This window comes from Sparus aurata, chromosome 22 (genome assembly GCF_900880675.1).
Source record: "Sparus aurata chromosome 22, fSpaAur1.1, whole genome shotgun sequence".
Lineage (NCBI taxonomy): Eukaryota > Metazoa > Chordata > Actinopteri > Spariformes > Sparidae > Sparus > Sparus aurata.
Window position 1 is genome coordinate 21,288,892 of NC_044208.1, and position 22,767 is coordinate 21,311,658.

At 40.1% G+C, this 22,767-nt stretch overlaps 2 protein-coding genes across 3 annotated transcripts in view; one reads left to right on the plus strand and one right to left on the minus strand.

Moving 5' to 3' along the window:
• Positions 1-9,244, plus strand: part of snx17 (sorting nexin 17) — a 29,381-nt gene extending 20,137 nt beyond the window's left edge. Inside the window, exons 8-15 of the mRNA XM_030404852.1 lie at positions 684-753; positions 1,383-1,475; positions 1,741-1,944; positions 5,518-5,646; positions 5,739-5,816; positions 6,016-6,090; positions 6,182-6,223; positions 7,050-9,244. Of these exons, the coding sequence (XP_030260712.1) occupies positions 684-753; positions 1,383-1,475; positions 1,741-1,944; positions 5,518-5,646; positions 5,739-5,816; positions 6,016-6,090; positions 6,182-6,223; positions 7,050-7,169 (811 nt within the window). The 3' untranslated portion in view covers positions 7,170-9,244. The remainder of the gene's footprint in view (positions 1-683; positions 754-1,382; positions 1,476-1,740; positions 1,945-5,517; positions 5,647-5,738; positions 5,817-6,015; positions 6,091-6,181; positions 6,224-7,049) is intronic.
• A 257-nt stretch (positions 9,245-9,501) lies between these two features.
• Positions 9,502-21,840, minus strand: znf513a (zinc finger protein 513a). 2 transcript variants are annotated; one of them, XM_030404850.1, is made up of 5 exons: positions 21,626-21,840; positions 20,584-20,720; positions 18,549-18,683; positions 13,590-14,369; positions 9,502-13,077 (listed from the first exon to the last, which is right to left on the minus strand). In XM_030404850.1, the coding sequence occupies exons 2-5, from the start codon at positions 20,621-20,623 to the stop codon at positions 12,119-12,121; spliced, it is 1,914 nt and encodes a 637-aa protein (XP_030260710.1). In that variant the 5' UTR covers positions 20,624-20,720; positions 21,626-21,840; the 3' UTR covers positions 9,502-12,118. The 2 variants fall into 2 exon arrangements, with proteins under 2 accessions (XP_030260710.1, XP_030260711.1); XM_030404851.1 differs by lacking the exons at positions 18,549-18,683; positions 20,584-20,720; positions 21,626-21,840 and adding an exon at positions 16,170-18,532.
• Positions 21,841-22,767: the final 927 nt, after the last annotated feature.

Below are 22,767 nucleotides of genomic sequence, written 5' to 3' on the forward strand. Positions count from 1 at the left end.
GAACTGCACTTTGTAAACTTCACACTCCACTACTCATGCTTTCCTCCGGCACCAACACATCTCTGTGCACACAAGTGCCAGCAACAGCCTCTAATACAACTTCAGTGCTGCCTGAGAAACAAACTGTCTTACTGTGTTAAACAGCCGTCCTTCAGCCTCTGCAGGAAGTAGATGAATACTTACACCTGCTATCTCATCAACATTGAGTTGAGGGATGTCGTCTGGAACTCACTCTAATATCACAGATTAAACGAAGTCTCAACCCGTGCGTACATTCACAGTTGATTTCATAATGGTCAGGCAGTTTGTCAAAATGTAGGACTCTATACTGTGCGATGAAAACCATGTTACGTCTTAATGTGGTGGTTTAGATTTCTACATATAAACTGAAGGATTGACAGTTTTTTTTATTATGAGGTCAGGCAGCTCCAATACTTCTTCAACTTGCTTGTCACAGTTGATGGTTTCTGACATCCCTTGTTGTCTCAGGAGAGTGATGTAGTGTTGCTTGGTATGCAGACAGAGTCAGAGACGATGAAATACTCAGTGGCAAATAGCCAGTTATGATTATATTTTAATGGAGTCACTCCAATAAATTGTAAACTGCAAAATGGTGTCACTTTATTTCTGATTTATGTCTGATATAGACTTGTAAAGACGGATTGTGCTTTTTCTTCCTGCAGTTACTGGGACATGGCGTATGATGGTGATGTCATGGACAACAGAGTCGGCCTGAATTTGCTATACGCCCAGGTAAGAGCTTTCACTACTCGTGGTAAACCAAACACTGTTGTTTATTTTCAGCTAAATTCCTCTCGAGACGTGGAACCAAGCAGAAAATCTAACCTGCGCGAGATCTTGTTTGTTTACATTTCACATCTGTTGTGTTCTTTTGAGCTCGCCTGCTGCCTGCATCACATCAAGAAAGCTAAATCGGGCACTGCGTCATCTTTTGGCATTCATACGTTTTTTTTGTCCGTCCCCTGGGCCCCTCCATTATCTGAAAGCAGTGTCAGCTTGTTCTGACTTTGCAACACCTTGACTCCTGTACCTCTTTGTTCCTCTGTGATCCTATTAGTAGCGGATTCCCTTTGCGGCGACAACTGTGATCTCTTGTATGAAGCATTTTTGAGGCTGCAAGTTTGATTAAAACCTGGAACTGCTGAGGGTTGCTCTACAGGGAAGAGAAAAAAATCAAAGACAAATAAACAGGGTTTGCAAGCATGTGCATTTGTGCATATTTCTGTGTAATTAAAAGCTGACCCGCGCTGTTCACATAAAAAAGCTCAAGGGTGCGATTTCTCCCACATGTACCAGAGGAAAACCTGCTTTGTGTTTGTGTGCAGAGAAGTGAACTTCGCTTCTTGTTTTTGCTTCACCAGACAGTGTCTGACATCGAGCGAGGCTGGATACTCGTCAACAAAGACCAGCACAGGCAGCTCAAATCACTGCAGGAGAAAGGCTCCAAGAAAGAAGTAAGCGAGGGCATCTCTCCTTGATTTTTCTGTATCATATGAATCCAGCTGATAACTCCAAAATGTCTGCGCGCAAGGATAAATCTGTAGACCATAGAGAATACGGCCTCTGGTGTATTCTGTGATGCAATTAGCCTAGTTTTTCCCATGATAGGAATTTTTTATCACACTAATCCAGCAGAGAATTCAAACATTTTCTCTCCAGGGATTAGACAAAGTAAGTCTTCTAAAAAAAAAAAATGCTCTGTTTTCCTCCCCCCCTCAGTTCATCCATCTAGGTCAGACTCTCAAATATTACGGCTATATCAAGTTTGACCCTTGTATCACCGACTTCCCCGAGAAGGGCTGCCAAGTCATCGTCAGCGCTGGCAACAACGAGCTCAACTTCCACGTCAAGCTGCCCAACGAGCAGATGAAGGAGGGGAGCTTCAAGGTCACGCGCATGAGGTGTTGGCGAGTCACGTCTTCTGTAAGTGGAGCGGAGTGTGCAAGAGTGAGGATGAGTGAATTCACCGTCAGGCATCTCTGAAACCCTAAAATAATCACATTGAAATTTGCTGCGTATTATTAGGAGGCCGTGAGCTGGCAGAGTTAGAGATGCAGAGAGGCTTCATGTGCTTCCAAAATAGTAGCCTGTTTACAATCGTCCTCTCACCACTGCACCACTAACGAATGTCTTTAGTGCTGCAAGGCATTAGTTTTTACTCTTCATGCTCGCTAAATGTGCTGACCTCCACACCATCCGTCTTCATAAGTCCAATTACCCAAACACACAGCCCACACAAGGATGAGGCTGTATTGATCCAGCGGCCTCACACATAGAGCAGCACTCTTGTCTGTGAACTGATAATTGTCGTTTAGAGAGTATCTGATGGCACGCAGTACGAGGAAGCACCAGCAACCACACAGAGCTAACAGTTCCAGGGATATCATTGGAAATTAATAGACTTTAAAGAAATAAAACCCCTCAGAGACTTTGAGGGAAAGAAGAGTGAGAAAATGTGCTGTTTCACGCAGACCATATGTTTAACGCATGAGGCTCCTGGCCAGACTGTCGCCTAGTAACCAAATTGATCAGTAAACATGAGATGCTGTCAGGAACTGTCAGACTCAGCTCAGCAGACGACAGTGATTGATTGATCGGGGCAAGGTAAGGCTCGATTCACACTGATTAATCAATGCGCTGCGTTGCACTGTCACTTGGGGAAACGAGAACAGAAATTATTTTCCAGAAAATGTTGGAGGCTATGAGACCTAATCAGTCACAGTCAACTGGATCTTTTGTTTTAAAAAAAAAAAAAAACTAAAAAAAATCACCCAGGAGGGCAAAAACAGTGCTACTGCCAAACTGATGAGATGGAAAAATGAATGGAAAAAAACAATGGACTGTGGGATAACAAAAACATGTAATAAAAGACTTTAAAGGGGACATTCCACCAATGTTACTGTACTCCTCAGCCTGTTAAACTTGCTTCATTACAACCCATTACACCTGGTATTAATATGAGACCTGTATCAGGATACGCTGTCCAGACAATAACTGATCAGATGTTGCCTTTGGGTTAACACATGGTTTTTGAAATGCGTTGTCGGTATCGTCAGTGAGGTTAGATCCCTGCTCCTAATGGAGGCAAATCAGAAGATGTTCCCTTATAATATCTGTTAAGGGAAACTTAATATCCTTTGTAAAACACTGTCTACAACAAATTCTTAATGGTTTTTTCTCCTCTTAAATTCTGCGAATGTCATACATCAAGTTATTTCTTCTCTGTTTCAGTTTGTTGCAGTGGGTGGGCTACTCAGTGACAATAAAAAGTCTGTCTTGTGTTAATAGCATATCAGCTGCACAGAATTATTTATTTATCTGTTCTATTAATTTAACTTTGTTTACCCAGGACTTCCCTTGAGATTAAAATCTCTTTTTTCAAGGGAGACCAGTCCAAGATAGCACACCATTATAAATTGCAGGAATTAAACAATGGAGCAAGTCCAAAAAGAGCTTGTTTAAAATACACAAGAGACACAGCTCAGGAAGAGCAAACGCACCCGATGGTAACAAAGTTCTTCTTTTTATTTGTTTGAAAGCAGTTATTTCTCCCTCTTGTATTGGTTTCATTTTCATGCAGTTCTGTTGAATAACATGTTTTGTAGAATCAGTAATTAGAGGTGTAACCCTTAATTTTTCTCTCTGAATTTAAACAACTGCCTACATGTTTGCTGAAAACAAAATTATGTTGTATACGTAGACGTCAGCACATAAGATCCTAAAATAATATGAGCTACACCGGCTCCACATGTGGTCCGACAGACCTGATCACATTCCAGTCATGAAGCGTTTACGCCTTGCATCAACATGTGTTTTTCCTTATCTGGATAACGTGTCTCGATACAGATCCTATTATAATACCAGGTATGTATGGGGTCATAATGTCCTCTGCGGTTCTGGAGTTTTCTTTAAAGTTTGACAAAAGCTTGGGCTTTCAGCTTGGGCTTTCATTTTCTTCTTCTTCATTTTTTTAAAACAGTTTTTTGATGGAAAGCTGGCTTTACAAACTTATGGAAGTTGGTGCATTTAGCAGGCAAGTGGGTTCAGATTAAGTTGCATTATGGGAATTGTAGTGCTCATGCTTAAGACTAAAAGTCAGGATTTTTGGGCTTCTGCTGCACAGACTTTGACTGTTTTCCTTGATGTCTCTAATGAGCCCGCCAAGATTAAGTAGTTATGAAACCTAATCACTTGAGTACCCTCTTTTAAAATGGTAATTTAAAATCGACAGACTTAATTTGACAGACTTTTAATTTTCTGTTCATTTGCAGCTGTAGCTGTCAAGAACCAAGTCCTTGTGTAAAGAATAATAAAATCTCCATGATTGTCACCTAAAATCAGCACTAATTCAAACCATCATGCACCACACAGTCGATTCGCCTTGAATTTGCATTTTCTTCAGCTTCTACCCAATCAGTCGCCTTGAAAAGAGACAGCTGAACCATCTATTTTCACTGCTGTGAATAGCTGAGAAAAGCACAACATGCAGCTCTACCCACATATTTCTTTTCAGCTAGCCTTTGAAAGATGAACATTTACAGACGCAGGAGCTCATTTAAATGGAGAAGGGGGGGGAGCAGTTCACTCTTGCACTGCATTAGTGCTGGAGTAGCACAGTCATTATGTGTATCACAGAGGCTTTTATGATTCTCCCTGAAGTTAATTTGCACGGAGATGTGTACACACTGCAACACATCTAAAATTAAAATTGTATGTTGGCTTGTCTGATTACAGAGCGAGCCCCCACGATGTCCAGCAGCGTGGTTAATTCTCAGAGGTCAAAGTGATTTTAATGACCCCTTTCCACTCCAGCAAACTATTCAAAACATCTCATTTTGGTGCAGCGCTGCAGTCCCCCTCGTAGTCGAATCTCAAATTGCGTCCGGAAGACAGCGTATAAACATGCATATGTGAATGTGTGAGAGTTTTTGTCTGTATGTTGTCGTTATGTTATCTTTGTGTGTGTGTGTGTGTGTGTGTGTGTGTGTGTGTGATAGCATGGGAGGTACAGCTAGTTTCTGGCCCAGAGGAAATGGTATCAGTGAGGAGCACAGGCTGCATTAAAGAGGAATGAGGGCTCGTCTCCAGGGAGCTGTCTCTGAGCTTCAGGGATTCTGGAAGGCATTTGAAATTCTCTATCTGTACATATTTCTCCCTTTCTTTGCAGCCGTGTTAATCTTTCAGCAAGTGTCGTCTTCTTAAGATCCGGCTGCCTGTCATCGGTGATGCAGCAGCTCGAATGAATAGAAAATGTGATTTAGCTGCTTACACGACCCTCCAGTCACGAAGTAGAATTGCAGGCTTATCCTCGACTTAAGGGACGAGTCGGATGTCGGTTAGGAAATATGGAAATCGGTTTCTATCCCGTGCTCTGTGAAGACCAGAAGGGTAATCCAACTTGAATGCTGAATGAGGAAAAAGTCCACAATAATTAAGCTTAAATTATAATCTGACCGTCCAAATCACGACCCTCCACCTTTCTGTCCGACTCTGCAGCAAGTCCCGATAGCCAACGGCACCACCAATCCCTGCAGCTCGTCCAAGTGCGAGGTCAAACTGGAGCTGGCCTTTGAGTACCTGATGAGCAAAGACCGCCTCCAGTGGGTCACAATCACCAGTCAACAGGTAAGAAGACAGGGTTTATGTTAACAAATACATCTGAGAGAGATGGTCAGTATTCCAGATTTGTTTTGTTGACGGTCAGTCTGTGATTTCAGGCTATCATGATGAGTATCTGCCTTCAGTCTATGGTGGATGAACTAATGGTGAAGAAGTCAGGCGGCAGCATAAAAAAGGTTTGTGTCAGGAGAAGTAAAACGTTTTTTTAATTTTTGTGAGCATTAATAAGTTTTATCTACTCATTTTGGTGATTGTGGACACAAAAGGTTATTGGACAGCACATGTAAATGCAGAGCCTCCCCCATAATTCACATGATTCCTCCATAGTCATATTTATCAAATTCCTCATTTGTTCCGGTGTCTTCTGTCTCCTAGATGCTGAGGAAACGACACAACGGCTCCATCCACCGGTCAGACAGTCAGCAAGCTGTGAAATCTCCCCCTCTACTGGTGAGAAACGGGACAGTGTCACAGTGATGTGGGTTTTTTTCTTTAGATTTCAGGAGTCATTTTGACCATTCTTGTTGTTTTTTGACTGCAGGACTCCCCCGACCCGAACCGTGAACAAATCGTCAAACTCTCGGTGAGTATATTTTTGACTTTTTTTAAAGGTCTCTGTGTGTCTGCAGCTGCTAGTCTTTATTGTTAATTTTTATAAACATTAGGCCTTAAAGTGATTAAATTGTCTTTAAGGCACTTTAATTGATCATTGAAACATTTCAGGTGTTTCAAATCTGTATTTGTTGTCAAAATGTGGATTTACCTAACCTACTCTTACATACCATATAACCACATAGGACCCTCTGGTAACACTTTATAATAACCATCATCCATAAGTAAAACATTTATAGATAAATAACTATTAAACTTTGGTTAATAGTTGTGCATTGTTAATTAACTAGTCAATGCTAAAGGAATGGTTTATTAAGAAGTTGTAAAGGTTTATAAAGGTCAGTTGTAACTTTATAGTGGCCATCAAATAAATGTTAATAGATGAAATACACAATATTTATTAACCATTTACAAGCTATTAGATATATTAGCTGGAAACAACTGCTTAGCAAATGGTTTGTGAAACATTTCATTGTTGGTTAACAGCAAAATAACTTTCAACTAGAGTTTAATTAACTATACATCTTCTTAATGTTGGTTATTGCATGGGACTAAATACTGTTTGTGTGCAAGGCTTTATTGAGAAAAATGTTTCATCTCAAATTTGAGTTACAAATTATCCTGAAAAGGTCTTAGAAAGCATCATATATAAGTGTGTGATGCCTGCAGACATCCTGATTCTGCTATGAGGTGTTTAAAAAGTAGCAATGCAACATATGCAGCTAAATGATAGGATCAACATGTTCTCATAAATCAGTGTCGATCCAGTGTGAGTATATCGTGATTATTTCTTTCAGACCAAGCTGAGCTCTGTGTCCCTGCGAGGGATCAGCGCCTCCAACTCGGCGAACGACATCAGCGGCAATGATTTCCACGGCAACTACGCTTTCGAGGGAATCGGGGACGACGACCTGTAACCTCCGACACGCCCCCCTCCCCCCTTCCTCTTCATTCCACTGTCAACGACTGGGACGATGAAGATTACGAGCTGAGCTGAGCCGAGCCGAGCCGAGCCGAGCCGAGCGGACCAAACGCGGCATACGATTCTGCAAGATTGTAGCTTCTTCCCTGGAGAAAAAAATCGCTGCCTTAAGCTCTCGTTTAATCTTTGACAATGTCCTTTCGTTTAGACTCTTACAGCTCATCTTGATTTGTATTTTAGTTACAATCATCATATTCAGTTGAAAAGTTTGTCCGTCGTGTTTTTAAACTTGTGGCAACATGCAGTGCATAGCATGTGAAGCTACAGGTACTCGAATAGGGAAGGCTTTCTGTATGTTACCGTTTGATTTTTCTACTTCGCTTCATTCACATGGATTACTGTTTCATGCACAGTATATGCGAAGTTCTTTAATGCAGTTAAATCCTGGAGGTACAGAGTAGATTAATATATTGTAAAGTACATGAAGAAATCCTGCTAGATCCTGGATTCTTCCCTTCGGTGGCTGCATGTTCCTCTTGAGAGCCAAATGTTTAGTTAGACCTGGCACTAGTGATAATACAGCAGAACTGGATGTGGATAGTTCTCGAAAATGAGTCCAGTGAATGTGTTGAAAATCGATCTCACAACTGTAGAGCTTACTCACATGGAAGATTTGGCTTGGCTATATACCAAAACATCATGTTTTTATACCGTCGGTGGTCCTCTGCGTGTCGCGCTACTCGTGTGCTAAGTCTTAGCAAATATACCAGTGGTGTTTTTTTTCCAGCTTCTGTTCGAGGCACAGTCACTCATACTGCCTTCAGAAATAGTCTGATGCCTTAACTTTTCCTTTCCCAGCCTCGCAGGCTGTCATTTAACCGGACATTGGTTGAAACTTAACCGCCAGCGCCAGCCGCTGTTTCCTAGAATCTTGCAGAGCTTGATAGATGGTTGATTTGGCCGAGCTGCTTGCACTTGCTGAACCCATCATTTTGCACAGTATTAACAGGTGGAGATGAATGTTTTGAGTGGAAGCATGACTTTTTAACATTGTGAGGAGATTTTTTTTTTTTTTTCCTTCCAAGGGGCTCTGTAAATCCATCTATGATTTTATTTTTTAAACCAATTTTTTAAAGGTTTCTCATAAATGCCAAATTATAGTTTACTAAAGCATTTTGCACAAAACAAACATAAAAAATTATGACAATGTCACTTTTTATATTATGTACATGCAATTAAGTATTCTGAACATTTACTAATATCTTTATCATCAATAGCTTATTGTAATCAAATAGATCAAATGTAATCTAAGCTGTATAGAACAAAAATTTTAAATGGACTAACATTTATCATTGTTTACATAATGTTTAGCGGTGTTCATTAGTCAAAATGGAAAGTGTTTACAAATTTTACATCTGATTTTCTGTCTCTTTTTTTTTCGCGAGTGAGGGTGTTGTGGCGAGCATTCTTCGGGGCTTCAGTTCATTGTAATTTGTATGTACATTGTGCCAATCATCTCAGAGGATTTAGTTGAAAAGGTGCTTTCGGTGAAGTGGCTAATGTGATCACAATTTCTGGAGTGAACAAAAAAGAACATATCCCGCTGTTTTACAAGACATTTCATTCCACTTTTATCGGCGTGTTTTCGAAAGCCTCTACGTGTAAATCAATGCCAACCTATCACCAGCTTTACTCTCACAGGTAGCCAGAACTGTAAATGAAATGTTCTCAGTGTAAAATGTCTCGTTCTGTCACTGCTTTAGCTTCTTTTCCGTCTTCAGTTGCATTTGCAGTTGGGAGGGGATGTCGACGCCACCATTCATTTTCCATTTTCTCGATCCCTGTAGATACCATATTATATGGAAGCTGCAAAGGTCCTGGACGTTAGTAATATGTAGGTGCCAAAATTACACTTTCAAGTGCATTTATCATCAGCATCAAGTTTCCAGAAAAATGTCAAGATTTCATAAAGATTGTTTTGACTTGATTCATTCCACTTTTTATTTTGATTTCAGTCATAAGGTCGGAGACAACTGTCATGATGCTACAATAAACTCTGAAATTAGGTGATCCTGTGGTCCTCTGTTGTCTGTCGATGGCTCAGCTTCAGTTGTGTTTTTATCATTACTCTGCTCTCTTCATCAGAAGCAACTTGACAATATGACAAAAGTGCTACTCAGCGTAGAGGAACTAAGTGATATGAATCAGTACATCAGTGCGATTTAAAGTGTCTGTAGAAGAGAACTCTCACCTTGTGAAGGTTAGGAACTGAGCTCAAAGTACTGTCCTTGTAATCTATGTGAGGAAAAATGAAGAGAGACCCAGTCTGTTGTCTGACATTCAATGAAATGAATTCCATGTGTTTATTTCAAAATCCTCACTTTAAGGCATTTATGAGACACTGCATAAAGACAAAAATGGACACTTGGGGGGGATATCAGTACTAATCAATGGGTTCAATGCTCCATTGTGTCATGGCAAGTTGGCAACCTGAAAAATATCTCACTTGCATATAATAGTAATTCAAAAAGAGAGTAAACTTAAATCACAGTCCCTATTAGTTTTCCCGTGGTAACTAAATAACACGTCACACATTCAGAGTAAGATGAAAACAATTCTATATATTAAAGTATGCACTTCTAGCAGTGTGTTACAGCCACATTAGAAAAATAAAACAACTATTACACACACATGCTTTTTCTAATAGTCTCTTTTTTTTTTCAAGTAAAAAAAACACGAGTATGGGCTATTTTCACAGTCAATAGTAAACAGTAATCGAAAGGAAGGTGATCAAACTGTCCCTTTAAAAAATGAGAAAATTTAAGTTCTAGAAATTTGATGATATGTAGCATGTAAAAGTTTCTGGAGAAAAAAAATCGTTTGAACATGCTCATTTACGATTTATTTGACTCCTGAATCACAAATCAGAGATGTCAGCCAACATTTTCTTCTCCCCCGTCCAGCTTCCGAATGCAACTGCGTGTAGAATTGTGCTTTTTTTCTTCAACAATAAGACTAAGTCAAGGCCACGGCGGGCCTTTTCAAAAAGCTTGTGCATGCAAAAGAACCAGAAAAATAAAACTGTTGCCAACATTTAGGTCTCCCAAATAACATGTTTATAATCCTGAGGGCTTTGGCAAAAATGACAACACAGTTGAAGACACTGGAGATTATTTCAGTTAGGTTTAACACAACCTACTCAATCGGTCTATCGAGGGTAAAGCAATTCCAGTACTATTAAACAGCACTTTGCTAGTAGTACATACATTAGTAAATGAATCTGAAGGCATGCCGTTATTGGAGCTTGTGCCCAAATGCAAACGAAGCACAATGTTGGCCCTTAACAGGACCTGTAGTTACTCAAAGCTGCACTGTGTAGTCCGAGTACAAACTCAAAGTAAAAATAACCCCATGAATGCGGAGTCAGGTAAATGTGATGTGAAGGGAGGGTAGGAAAACAATGAGTAACATTCAAATTATGTCATAAGACTTTTGGTACAAAAGTAAAAAGGTTTGACTTAAACATGACAACTTTCATAAATACAGCAAGTGTCCCTTATTTAAAGACGACTACACAGCGCAGCCCAACAGTTCAGGCAAAAATGTGCACGAGTTCTATATATTGAGGTCAAGGGGTGTCACCATTTCAACTCCAAATCAAAATGTAACATTGCAATGAACATTTGATCTTAATTCTCCAGGTCAAAAGCAGGATAGGCGATTCTCTGTAGTTTATCTTCTCTCCATCCTCGTCTGCTCGTGTTTGCAGGTGACAAAATTCAAGCTGTTTTTGTAAATGACGTCTGCCGTCTATTGACTCCACTTTTTGTCTTGGCGTTTGGCAGTTTGTTCCCAATTCACACCGGATAGTATGCAACTCCCTCCACCAAGGAACTTGTGTTTTCGCCAGTGTCCGCTTGTTGGTCTGTCAGCAGACTAAAACAAAAACTAAAGAACGGATTTCCATTACACTTGGATGGAGGATGGGTCTTGCCCCAGCATAGACCCCAAAGACTTTGGTGCGGATCTGGATAAAGGGACAGATCCAGAAATTTTTTTACCTTCGTACCATGGCATTTAAAAACAAAACAAAACACTGACATCTTAAATTTAGGAAATAAAATATAGATCTTAATGAAAACAATCACCTGTATTTAGGTGACTGAGTACAAGTGGTTGCAGATCCAAATAAAAATCCAGATCCGATTTCAACATGTTACATTTGTTCTTGGATTAGGCTTGATTGGATTAAATGTGACTGTTGGGCCTCGGTGGAGGAGGAATGTGCTCGACTGAGTTCCATTCTAGTTCAATTTTTAATCAATTATTTAAAGTTGAGCATATAGCTTTACAAAAAGAAGGCAGCTACAGGCATCATACTTGATACCATGTAGCCGTTCTTTTTAAAAGATTTTGGCGATAACCAATGATCTATTCTTAAGAATCAAGAATCGTACGTCGAACAATAGCATGGCCGTCAGTGCTTAAAGAAAAATCAAGAAAATTTGATAAAATGGTGACCTCAATATTAAAAGTTGAGTTGAATCGTGACACCCCCATTGAGGAATATTTGGTAGTGTTCTCTGACCTACAATGAAGAACCAGATATGTGTAGTTATACATGAGAGAAGTGTTAGGATTAGCCTAGCGTGGTTTAACATACAGAATGAGACAGTCAAAGGACAAAGTCCAACGTCGTGACACAAACACAGAGAAGACAAACTGAACAGACTCATCCACTTGACTTAATCCAAAAAAGGGATCAAACACATTTGAAACAACTGTTTTTTCATAATTGTGCGAGATTCTACAAAGAAACAATTAGCAGCCTCTGAAGACATCTGACAAAACACTAAAAGACAAGTACACGCTAAAACAATATAAAGGCTCTGTGAAAACAAAAAGAAAAAATCTGCTGGTAGCTTAGTTTTGCTGAGTTATATTTTATACAATCTCAAGTTTGTAGCATGGGTGTATTGTCTGGCCTCCCTCCCTGGACATATACTGCATATCGACCCCCGTTTCTTTTCTCTGGGTCTGACCACTGACTCCAATCCCTTTTCTCACTTCCTCCTCGGCATCATTTCCAGTCATCGGAACTTTGACCCAGCCGTCCGTGGCCAGGCCGTGTTTCTTCTGATGTCTCTTGTAATTGTCCCAGTGGCCGGTGGTGTAGCCGCACTCCTGACATTTGTACGGCTTCTCTCCTGTGTGTCGGAGCATGTGCCGCTTCAGGTTCATGCTCTGGTTGCAACTGTAACTGCACACGGCGCACTGGAAGGGTTTGGCGCCCGAGTGCACCCGCTGGTGGCGCTTCAGGTTGGCCAGGTTCCCGCAGGCGTAATCGCACAAATGGCACTTGTAGGGTTTCTCACCTGTGTGCACTCTGTGGTGGCGCTTGAGGTTGTCGAAGTGTGCTGAGGCGTAGTCGCACTGAGGGCACTTGTACGGTTTCTCACCGCTGTGAGTTTTCATGTGGCGTGCCAAGTGGTTTGGGTAGTGTGTGAGGAAAGGGCAGGCGGCGCAGGTGTACACCTTGTCACTGCGCTCGCCAGGGCTGTTGGGAGACGATGAGGAGTCTTTAGTCAGCATCTCCAGGGTACACTTGGCACAAATCTGGGCCGAGGAGCCGTCCTCGTCCTCCAGGACGATGCCACACAACCGGCAAGTGAACGGGAAAAGTGACGGGGGGAGGGCAGGGCCGTCTGATACGCCCCCTCTGCTCACCCTACTGCCACCGCCGCATGTGGTCTCCAGCAGGGGTGGAGGCTGGTGGCCAGGAGCTGGGTTGGAGGCTGGAATGGGTGGTGGTGACGCCCCCTTTAAGCCATCGAAGGCTGATAGGTAGTCACTGTTCTGGGCTCCCAAACTCAGGTTTGAAGTCGGCCGTGCAACTTCTGAAACTTCACAAAAAGATGAGAGAGTGAGTCACTACTAAGAAAACCTGTAATGTGTGCCATGAGTCACTATATTTAAGGTCCAATTCTTTTATTTTGAGTGTCTACTAGAAAATGTTTACATGCTTAAATGCTCAAAAGACATCATTTTTCTCATTCTGTCCATTGCTGCAGTACCTCTATTTACTCTCTTTCTGAAGCTCTGTTTTAGCGCCTGTCTCTTTAAGGCCCCCTACCTGAACAGTCTGCTCTAATTGGTCAGCTCTCAGAGACAGAGCTGAGGCTTTTCCACATCAGCTCTGTCTGTGTCTTTGTCAATATGGCGGTGACCGCTTATGGAAGTCCTGACGGCTCGTTTAAAGGCACAGTTTCTAGAATGATTCGTCTATGGAGCATTTTGATACATACCAACCATTAATAACACCTAGACATGACTAATAATGAAAAAAGATGAGTCCTTGAAAGAAAGTGACCTTTATGCAGATGATGTGATAATTAATAAGGGAAATGATACATACCCTTAGCTGAAGCACCGGACACTTCCTCACTGGCTCTTTGCCCGGTCACACACCTCTTCAGGCTGTTTTGGCCAATGGCAGGTCGCGGCGGTATATCCGGTCCCGCCCCCGCCCCAGCCCCTGCAGAGGGCACATGCATACGCTGGTGCCTCTTCAGGTTGCCAAGAGAACTGCAGGCAAAAGAGCAGCTCTCACATTTGTAGGGTTTTTCCCCTGTGTGAATGCGCAGGTGTCTCTGCAGGTTCACCAGCTGCGCTGAGGCGTAAGTGCACAGGGGGCAGTTATAGGGCTTCTCCCCGTTGTGCGTCTTCATGTGGCGCTTCACGTGGTTGGCGTAACGCGAGGAGAAGCCGCAGAGGTGGCACGAGTGCAGTTTGGGCAGTTTGTCCTCAGCTGTCAGTGCTTTGTCACCCATCCTGTTTCCCACCCCTTCACCGTCAAGCATATGGGAGCCAGAGCGAATCCCGCTGATGCTTCCAAAAGATGAACAGAAGTCCGTGCTTTTGGCTTCCCTGGAAGCTTTGCAGCACCTAAGGCAGTACGGGCCAATTAGGTCGATGCCAGGTCCCAGAGGTTCATCACGGAGCTGTCCGCAACCCCTGCAGGATAGGTAGGGAGGGAAACTGGCCTCCGACTGGGCTGCTCTGCCCTCGTCTTCCCTACCATTGTCAGCTGTGCCGCGTGAGTTTTCTGTTTCACTTTCCATGCTGAGCTGGCTGTAGGCAGGGCTCTCTTCATCACCCAGAGGATACACAGAGAAACCGATCTCAGCAGCTACTTCTAAACAGGGAAGACAAACAGAAAGAAAAGAGTTTATATACTACACTTTTTTCATCACATATAATCTAAATTTCTAAATGTCATTACAGTCAGAGCCCATTTCAACCCAATCCTACTACATTTCACACCAAGATTTTGCATTGGAACCATCCTCTCTGTCTGTCTGGAGTGGTTAATTCTGTAAACCACATTATAGATTCTTTATTTCAATGGGTAATGTTGAAATCCAGATTTAATTTCCGAGACAAACCCTAGCAGATCAAAAGATGACACACATGGCCAGTGACACAAAATCACAACCACAAAAAGCATCAGAGACAATCACAGTCATCTTCACTGATATATTGTATTTCTCAAGGCTCAGCAATTGACATGGACAAGTATACTAACTTGCTTGATCAGGCAAGTGGTTAAAACGTGTTGTTTAACTGATGATGGAAGTAGCTAAGGAGTGAGCCATCTCGCTTCCTCCTAATCTCTGTTCGGAGCTGCACATGCGCAGAAGAGAAAATAGCATCAGGTTTGGACGTTTATGAGCTTAAGTGACAGCAAACATTTCAATTATCCTGGAAAAAGGATAATTGAAATGTTTGTTTTCAACAAGCAACAATATCTGTTGCTTTGCCTCTAAGACTCACTGTGTCACTGTGATTGATTTAGCAAATTATATAAAGATTAAACACGACAATTAACACACGTGTTTGTTGTTATTTGATAACGGTTTGTAAATTAAAACTATATGTACACAGGCAAATAAAAATGTACTTGGGCAAGTACATTTCTACCCCACTTGCTGGAGAGGCCAAGTGAAAAAAGTATATTAACGTTGAACCATTTTATCATTTGTATTATTCAGTCAAATCAATCAGAATAAGAGCTGCAATATTACAGATGTTGAACACACATATGGAGGTCCAAAATGTCCAAGTTGAATAAATGAATCAGACATTTTTAATTAATAATTAATCCTAAAAATAGAGTTAGATATATAACTGAACCAATACACTGTGAAATTAGGGCTGGGTGGTATGACCGTAAAATAATATCACAATATTTTAAGGCCACATCACGATACACAATATATATCTCGATATTCTAAAATCTCCTTGAGATCTCTTCATGAAGACGACAATATTTTTTGACCAAATGGGCTCAACTTCAATATCAGCATCATAAAAGTGACTATTGGTACTTTCACAAAATATTAACACAAGATTTTTAAGTAACGTGGATGTGATGACTGAGTGGGTAAAGACAAGTATTAGAAGAATTATTAAAGTCTGTTAAGTTAAAAAAATTGCATCAATTTACTTTAACTCAGCCTTTAAAAAAGAGACAAATACACTCATATCATGATAATGATATAAATCGTACATAGTGCCCAGCCCTATGTGAAATAATTCAATACTAAACTCACTAGAGACATGTGCCAGGCTAAGGGGCATGTGGGCAGTGACTGCATGCCACAATGACTTACAAACAGAGGTTACAGAAAGGACATCTTAACATGACAATGAAGCTGAAATAAAAGCTATAATAACTTCACTGTGGCACACCTTGCTTATCCTCAGAACAAATTACTAATGACCCAACTTTTGACTGTGTTATGCTGACACATGCTTTAAAGTGATCTCACTGAACTGTCTGACTCATAAAGAAAGCAACCAGCGATTCAGACCGGTTACACATAATGTCCCTCCATTTCTTCCCATCACACTGAGCAGGATAACTTCAGAACACAGAGAAACTCTCTTTCTTAGTAGAAAAAGTGAGGATTTTAGAGAAACCTTTAATACTCACAGCGCTACCACCAAGGTCAACTGCGTTTTTAGGCTGTTGTTATGCCATCAGAGGTTTGAAGACAACGGAAAGACAAAAAAGAAAAAAGAAAAGACAGACACGTTTCCCAGGAGGTAGGAAGAAAAGCTTCAAGACTTCCAAGCACTCTTCTACTTCAGTGTGTGCTAAGAGGCAGAAGTAAAACCACCTTCCTCCACAGATGTCGAGGCAGGATGTGAGGAGGGCGAGAGTGGAGACTGCCCTTTTATCCTGCCCCATGGAACCCCCTCGTGGATGATTACCGAGCCTAATGATAATGATGATGACTATAATGGTGAAGCTGCTGCTGCTGATGATAATGATGATGAGGGTAGATGATGATGATGATGATGAGGGTACACGATGATGATGATGATGATGATGATGATGATGTGGGGGAAACGATAATGGTAGCGGGGTAGTGGGAGCAGAGGCTGATGATGATGATGATGATGATGATGATGATGATGATGATAAATAAATGCCCTCTTATAATGGTGTCCTTGATGGTAATGGTCCTATTTTTATGACCATTATATAATAATGGTGTGTCTCAGCTCCTTTCTCTACTTTTCCATTTTTCAGATCACTCCCTCTGACAAAGAGCCATGCTGGGAAATACGAGCTGGTACTTCCATTTCTCTTACTGTCGCACAGAGGGGCAACACTTCATCGCTCAAAAGACAAACTGTAAGAACCGGCGAGCCCCCTTTGTAGCGCGGCTGCGGGTACATTTCCTTTAGCGGTAAAAACCATCAAAATCATTTACATCCAAGATTCATTCTACGCTTTCACGGCATTGACAGGAAGTGAAAATGAGCGCTTATACAAAACATTTTGATACCAGCGCACTTTCATCAAGCAAATGTAGTTCAGACCGCGGAGAACATTGAAATGACCGGCCGTTCCCTTTATTGTATAATCAATAGGAACATTTGCCACGTAAGTTGTCTGTGAGATTTACTAACAAAGAACAAACACATGCAGAAAAGCGACCCTACAACATTTAAAAAAAAAACACAGTAAGACACTAGAAGACACTCTTGGTTGATAGACAGACTTTCCCACTTAGAAGAGAATGGACAGATACAGTGTACAGACAGACAGACAGAGAAGCTGACAGGCAGACATCAACAACACATGCCACCCTTAAAACTAGAGATTAACTAGATTTTAATGAGTTTAAATCACATTTTTGATATCATTTATGATCTGCATCCTTCTGCAATATTCTTTCAATATATCTAAAATGTGTTATTATCTCTCTCTATATAGGTTTTCATTGTTATTTCCATGCTGGATTCGAATTAGCTTAACATATGGCATTCACAGGAAACAATAAAAGCATATCATCCAGCATTACAGTTTTTAAATTTCATCTAACTGATTGTGGTCTCACTGTTTTTACTGCTCACTCCCCTAATGCTGCATCAGAGCTGTATCATTAGGTAACTACTAGGGCTTAGCGATTAATTGAAATTGCAAAGTGGCCAAGTGGAATATCCAAATCACAGGTGCTGCAATTTACTGTTACATTTAATGGTGTCATGGTATACATTGTTAAACAAATATTATTATTTTGGAGGATTTTTTTTCTAAACAAAAATCAACCTTTTGGTTGAACGAACCCTTTATTATAATGTATCATATTTTTTTTTGTACCAGATGGAAAGCTTGATATAAACTTGAACTATATATTCCTAATATACTGATACAATATAATCCAATACCTTGGATATGCAGATGTAGATGGAATGACAGCCATCTGTTTTTGTACCAAGTATAAATTTAAATTGGGTTACTGCAACAACCTGACAACACACACAGCAAAAATCTCATCATTTGTATCCATTTCTTTGGTTAAAATGGAATGTGAAATTTCCATTTGTTCTTAAATCATGACTTATATTGTAATTGCAATATCTGTTCAAAAATGTTATTTTGTTGTTGGAAATTCTTCAGCTCTAGTAGCCACACCCTAACATAAGTGCTAAGGCCCTCCATCCTGTGCATTTAAATAATTCAACCCAGGAATGACGGAGCAGCGACCAGGTCTTGCTTATTTCGTCATGGCCAGGGAGGGGTGAAAGAATTCAGAATTACGATCTAATATGGTGCAAACATTTTTGACTGACTTCTTTGTTAAAGCAACACGAGTTTGTTTGGCTGTGCTGTAAACAGATACACTAGTTGCTCTTCTGTTGTATTTCTAATGAAAGTAGCTGCTCAACCACTTGCTGTTATTTGCTGGTAACCACAGCTGGTGAAATCAACTGACACTTATATCTTAAGGGTTTTAACTTTGAATACGAAATATATTATAAAAACATAAAAAATTTTGCAAAAAATTGAGTTACAAACCTGAGAACTTTTCCAGACCTAGAATCTTGCCGTCATGATCAGGATCACCAAACTCGAGGTCCTGTCCTAGAAAGAAGTCTGTGTCTAAGGTGAGGTTTCCAGGAGCTTCAATGGCTACACCATCTTCAGAATCCACTGCGGTCACAGAAAGGAGAAAATCAACCACAGTGGATGACTAATATCATTTCGCTGAAGGGTTTGATTTGAATCAATTAGCATGGATGTTTAACTGTTTAAATGCAAATGCTCAAAGCAGCTGCAGATAAAGCAGAAAGTAAGATTTAAGAGAAACTCCTGAAGCCACTCAAGTTTCACAGCATCAACTAGAATCAGCAGCAGCCTGACTGAGAAATCACGTTTTATTGACTATAATATTAACAGTTACTATAATGGTCAAGCCAGCAGCAAACTTTTGTTGACATGCCTTCATTTTTATGTTCTACTTAGAAATAAAATCTTGATGTCTTGGTTTAAAATCAGATAAATTATTACAGATGAAGAACATTAAGCTTGGCTGACTGTATTGCAAATACTACCTTACAATCACCTTCAACTGAATATTACTTTTTGACTGTACATGTCGGTTTTGAGGATTTAAGAACGTAATTATAAATCATGCACAAAAGAAAAACAAAATCACGTCATAATTTTCCAGATATGTCAAAGACAAAATGCTATCAGCAACAAAGACTTGTCGAGCCACATCTTACATTGTGTGAAAATTGTTTGGTCCGATCCACTAATGAATAACCGGGCAGCATTATACATGAATTAATTTAGGTTACTCAGGCATTCAAATATGCAATTAGCCAGATCATCAGTCATTGGAAAGTTTCTCTGCTGGTGAAAATCCTTTTGATTCCACTACAATACCATTTGTTTAACTGTGGCTATGAAAGTAAAAAGCTGGACGTAATCTAGAAAAAAAGAGAGACATTTTAATTTACTACCCTACAGCCAACAAAGAGCATTTTATGAACAAAAAATTAAAAGCTAACAGTTGACAGATGGAGCTCTTTCACTGCAGTTATAGCTAATGATGCCTGAAATTCTAACTTGGTCTCTCAAGCTTAATGGCGTCCAAACAACTATCACACAGCTGTCACTATTCGGCAAACAACTTCCAGGCCACTTCAAGGGCAATGTGCTCAGCAGCTCTTTTTTGGCAAACCCCGCAGAAACAGCATTGTGCTACCATCTACTGGTTGTTTTAGGGTTTGACATAGAATTTCTCTTTTCCACAGAGCCCGATCTCTAACTAGATTCATAGATGACAATTAAATATTGCATACACAAAAAATCTGGCTGTGATATGCTGCTCAAGTGACAAGAATAATGTTGCATTTAAAAAATTGAGAGGCAGACTGACCACATATGTTGACCACAACATAGTTTGGTGTTCTGATTAAGTAACTGAGTACCTAACGGAACAGTTTCAGGTTGTGGCTTTGTGGGATACTTTCAGTAAATCGCACTAAAAAAATCACAAATTCCTCTCCTTTTCTATCGCTAACAGATGGCAACCAACCATTCTGAGAGGTGCATGATGGGGGAAATCAGTCAAGGCTACATTTTGTTAGCATGGGTGGTATCAGCAGAACAAGCACTCTACATGTAAACACTTAAACTTGTGTGTGGGAGCTAATTACTGACATGATATTACTCATCTCATTCTTAATCAGGCACTACAAAGAAGGCTTTGAAGAAAAGTAGGATTTGCTAGTGCATTACAAATTCATTCAAATGATTGTAGAGTGTTATATTTGTTTTAACTGCATGCTAATTACAGTATTGTGGGCTAGTATGATTGATGATGAAACATTTCAAGCACTGAAACAGCAGCGCCTGCTGTCCAGATGTGAGCACACATGTGGTGCATAATCAGGCCAAAGACTCACAGGGATTTCATGTTAACCCCCACTGTCCATCTGCAGTTATTGTACGTTGTTAAAATAAAGACATGATAAATATTTTGAGGCATGTTGCTCATCTGTGTAGCCAATTTTGAACATTAAAAAGATCTCTGAATACCTACACTTGACTGGCTGTGGATTCTGCTGTTTTTTTCTTGGCATCTTCCAGTCAGCCTCTCTCTGTTTTGCAGCGTCTTCTCGCAGACTTCCACAACCATCAGCTCATTCTCATCCGTTTGGAAAATATTCTTCAGTATTCCTACAGATGCAAAAGCAGAAACCATATACAATTATATTTTTGCAAGGTATCGATTTCTTAAAACCCAAAGTTGTAACTTCACAGTGTGTAATATTTCTCACCGACATACAGGCAGACACAAACATTTTGTTATCATAGACGTGTAAGAGAACCAGAAGATTTTTAGATGTTGGGAGGCTCTGCCTATGAAATTGAGGCATGTTTGCCTAAAAAAAGACTTGCATGATGGATTGCTTATAAGAAATATTACTTGTTTATTGATCAACTAGGCTCCAAAAACTACCTACAAATGGGATATAACATATTTCAGTTACACTTAACAATAGCTTTCTTGTGATTGAAGAGAAAGATAAGATTGTAGTCAGCAAAACTAATCATTCTGCAAATCTACTATGTCCTATAGAGGCAGGTGGAGGATTTTATACAATGTTGTGAACAAGCCAGCAGTTAATTCGTTGTTACTGTCTCTCTCTCTAAACGTAACGTTAACACACACAACAGGAAGACACGGATGTGATTTATCTGGACGTGAACTGACGCCTTTACACTGTAAACTGCCGCAATACCCACCATTAAGTAGCTAGCCTATAAGCTACTTTAGCAAAATGGCTAACACATTAGCTCTGTTACTGCCAGCCGACAGAGAGCAGTCAAGCGAGTCAGCTAGCAGTTTAAACTAAAACATGCCCTCAAATAGCACACAGCTAGCTAATGTTGTTGCCAGTGTACAAGAGGAAATGTCAGCAATATTTTGGAGAACGGACGGTACGCAGAATACGGGGTGGCTAGACAAAATGCGTCTACATCAGCACGTAGTACTGATTGACAAGTGTCATCTTCATTAGCCGCGGCTAAACATGTTAACCTACAGCTAAATTAGCTGAGTAGCTAACAAGCTAACATACCTAGAAAACGTAAATACTCCTGTCGATTGAGGTGGGATTTATCGTCGGTAAACACCCCATCAGACGTCAAGTGCTCTTCCTCAGATGTAAGACGTCTGGAGATCCGCCATTTCTTCATGAGCTGCGGTGACAAAGAAAGGCAATTAATGGTATTTTTCATAACTTAATTGATTTTCTGATTCGCCTGTGATCCAGCGGCAGCAACAACAATACGACTTCCGGTGAGGGTCATGCAGAATAAAAGCGACACCTCCAGTTATGGTAACCCAAAACGTTAATATAGCGCAAACTGCGTACATTATACAAAACATACTAACTGGGGTTTACTTTAATCTCAAAACGTTATTTCACTTGTTTATGTGTAACAAAGAAACATACAAATTCAGCCTGATTTTAGGATTTATACAAATTACTGGGACTCTTGCATAATTTTAGGTCTTGGATTGCCATTATTGATTATTTCGTGTATTAAATGCCTCAAAGAATTATATTTATAGTATAATTTTCAAACGTGCATAATTGACTATACATATTTACAAGGTATAGTTAACAGCTGCAAAGTTCAGTAGTTGCTGCATTTTCTGCTCTTTAGTTTGGCTCACTTTAATGCCATCTTGAGCTTTTTGTGAATATACATTTTGGTAAAAAAGAAATAAGATTATTTATATTCAAAATATTCTTGTATTATAGTCCTATTAAGAATACTTCTTAGGTAAAAAAAAAAAAAAAAAAAAAAAAAACGACTAAAAAAACAACTTTATTTGTAAAATGTATTAACATGTATTTATAACCTGAGCTTTTTAAAATATATATTTATTTATATATATACTATAAAATTACAGGATTTTAAAGCATCCTAACGTTAATTACAATTGTTGTCTTTTATTCTGAAGGCCTGTGGCTCATACCGGATGTGTTATTCTTGCTGGCGGGCTACATCTTGATTCTATTGTATACATCATGCTTCCGGTTCGTGAGGTGTTTCCGTTTCCGACAATAATTTCCGGTTTGTGTGCCTCACTGAATCATTGTAGTTGTAGTTCTTATGTGTGTTGCAGCTGAAATAACTCAGTAAGTTTGTCAGGAACACAAATACACAACATATTCATCTATCGGAGGGGAGCCTGACCACTGAGAGCAAA

What these genes read in the sequence shown, in the direction of transcription:
- znf513a (XM_030404850.1), bottom strand. Translation starts at nt 20,623, where the DNA reads ATGCCAAGAAAAAAACAGCAGAATCCACAGCCAGTCAAGT. An exon ending in GAATCCACAGCCAGTCAAGT is followed by an intron (nt 18,684 to 20,583) that starts GTAGGTATTCAG and finishes CTGTGACCGCAG; the next exon opens with TGGATTCTGAAGATGGTGTA. An exon ending in AGGTCTGGAAAAGTTCTCAG is followed by an intron (nt 14,370 to 18,548) that starts GTTTGTAACTCA and finishes TTCCCTGTTTAG; the next exon opens with AAGTAGCTGCTGAGATCGGT.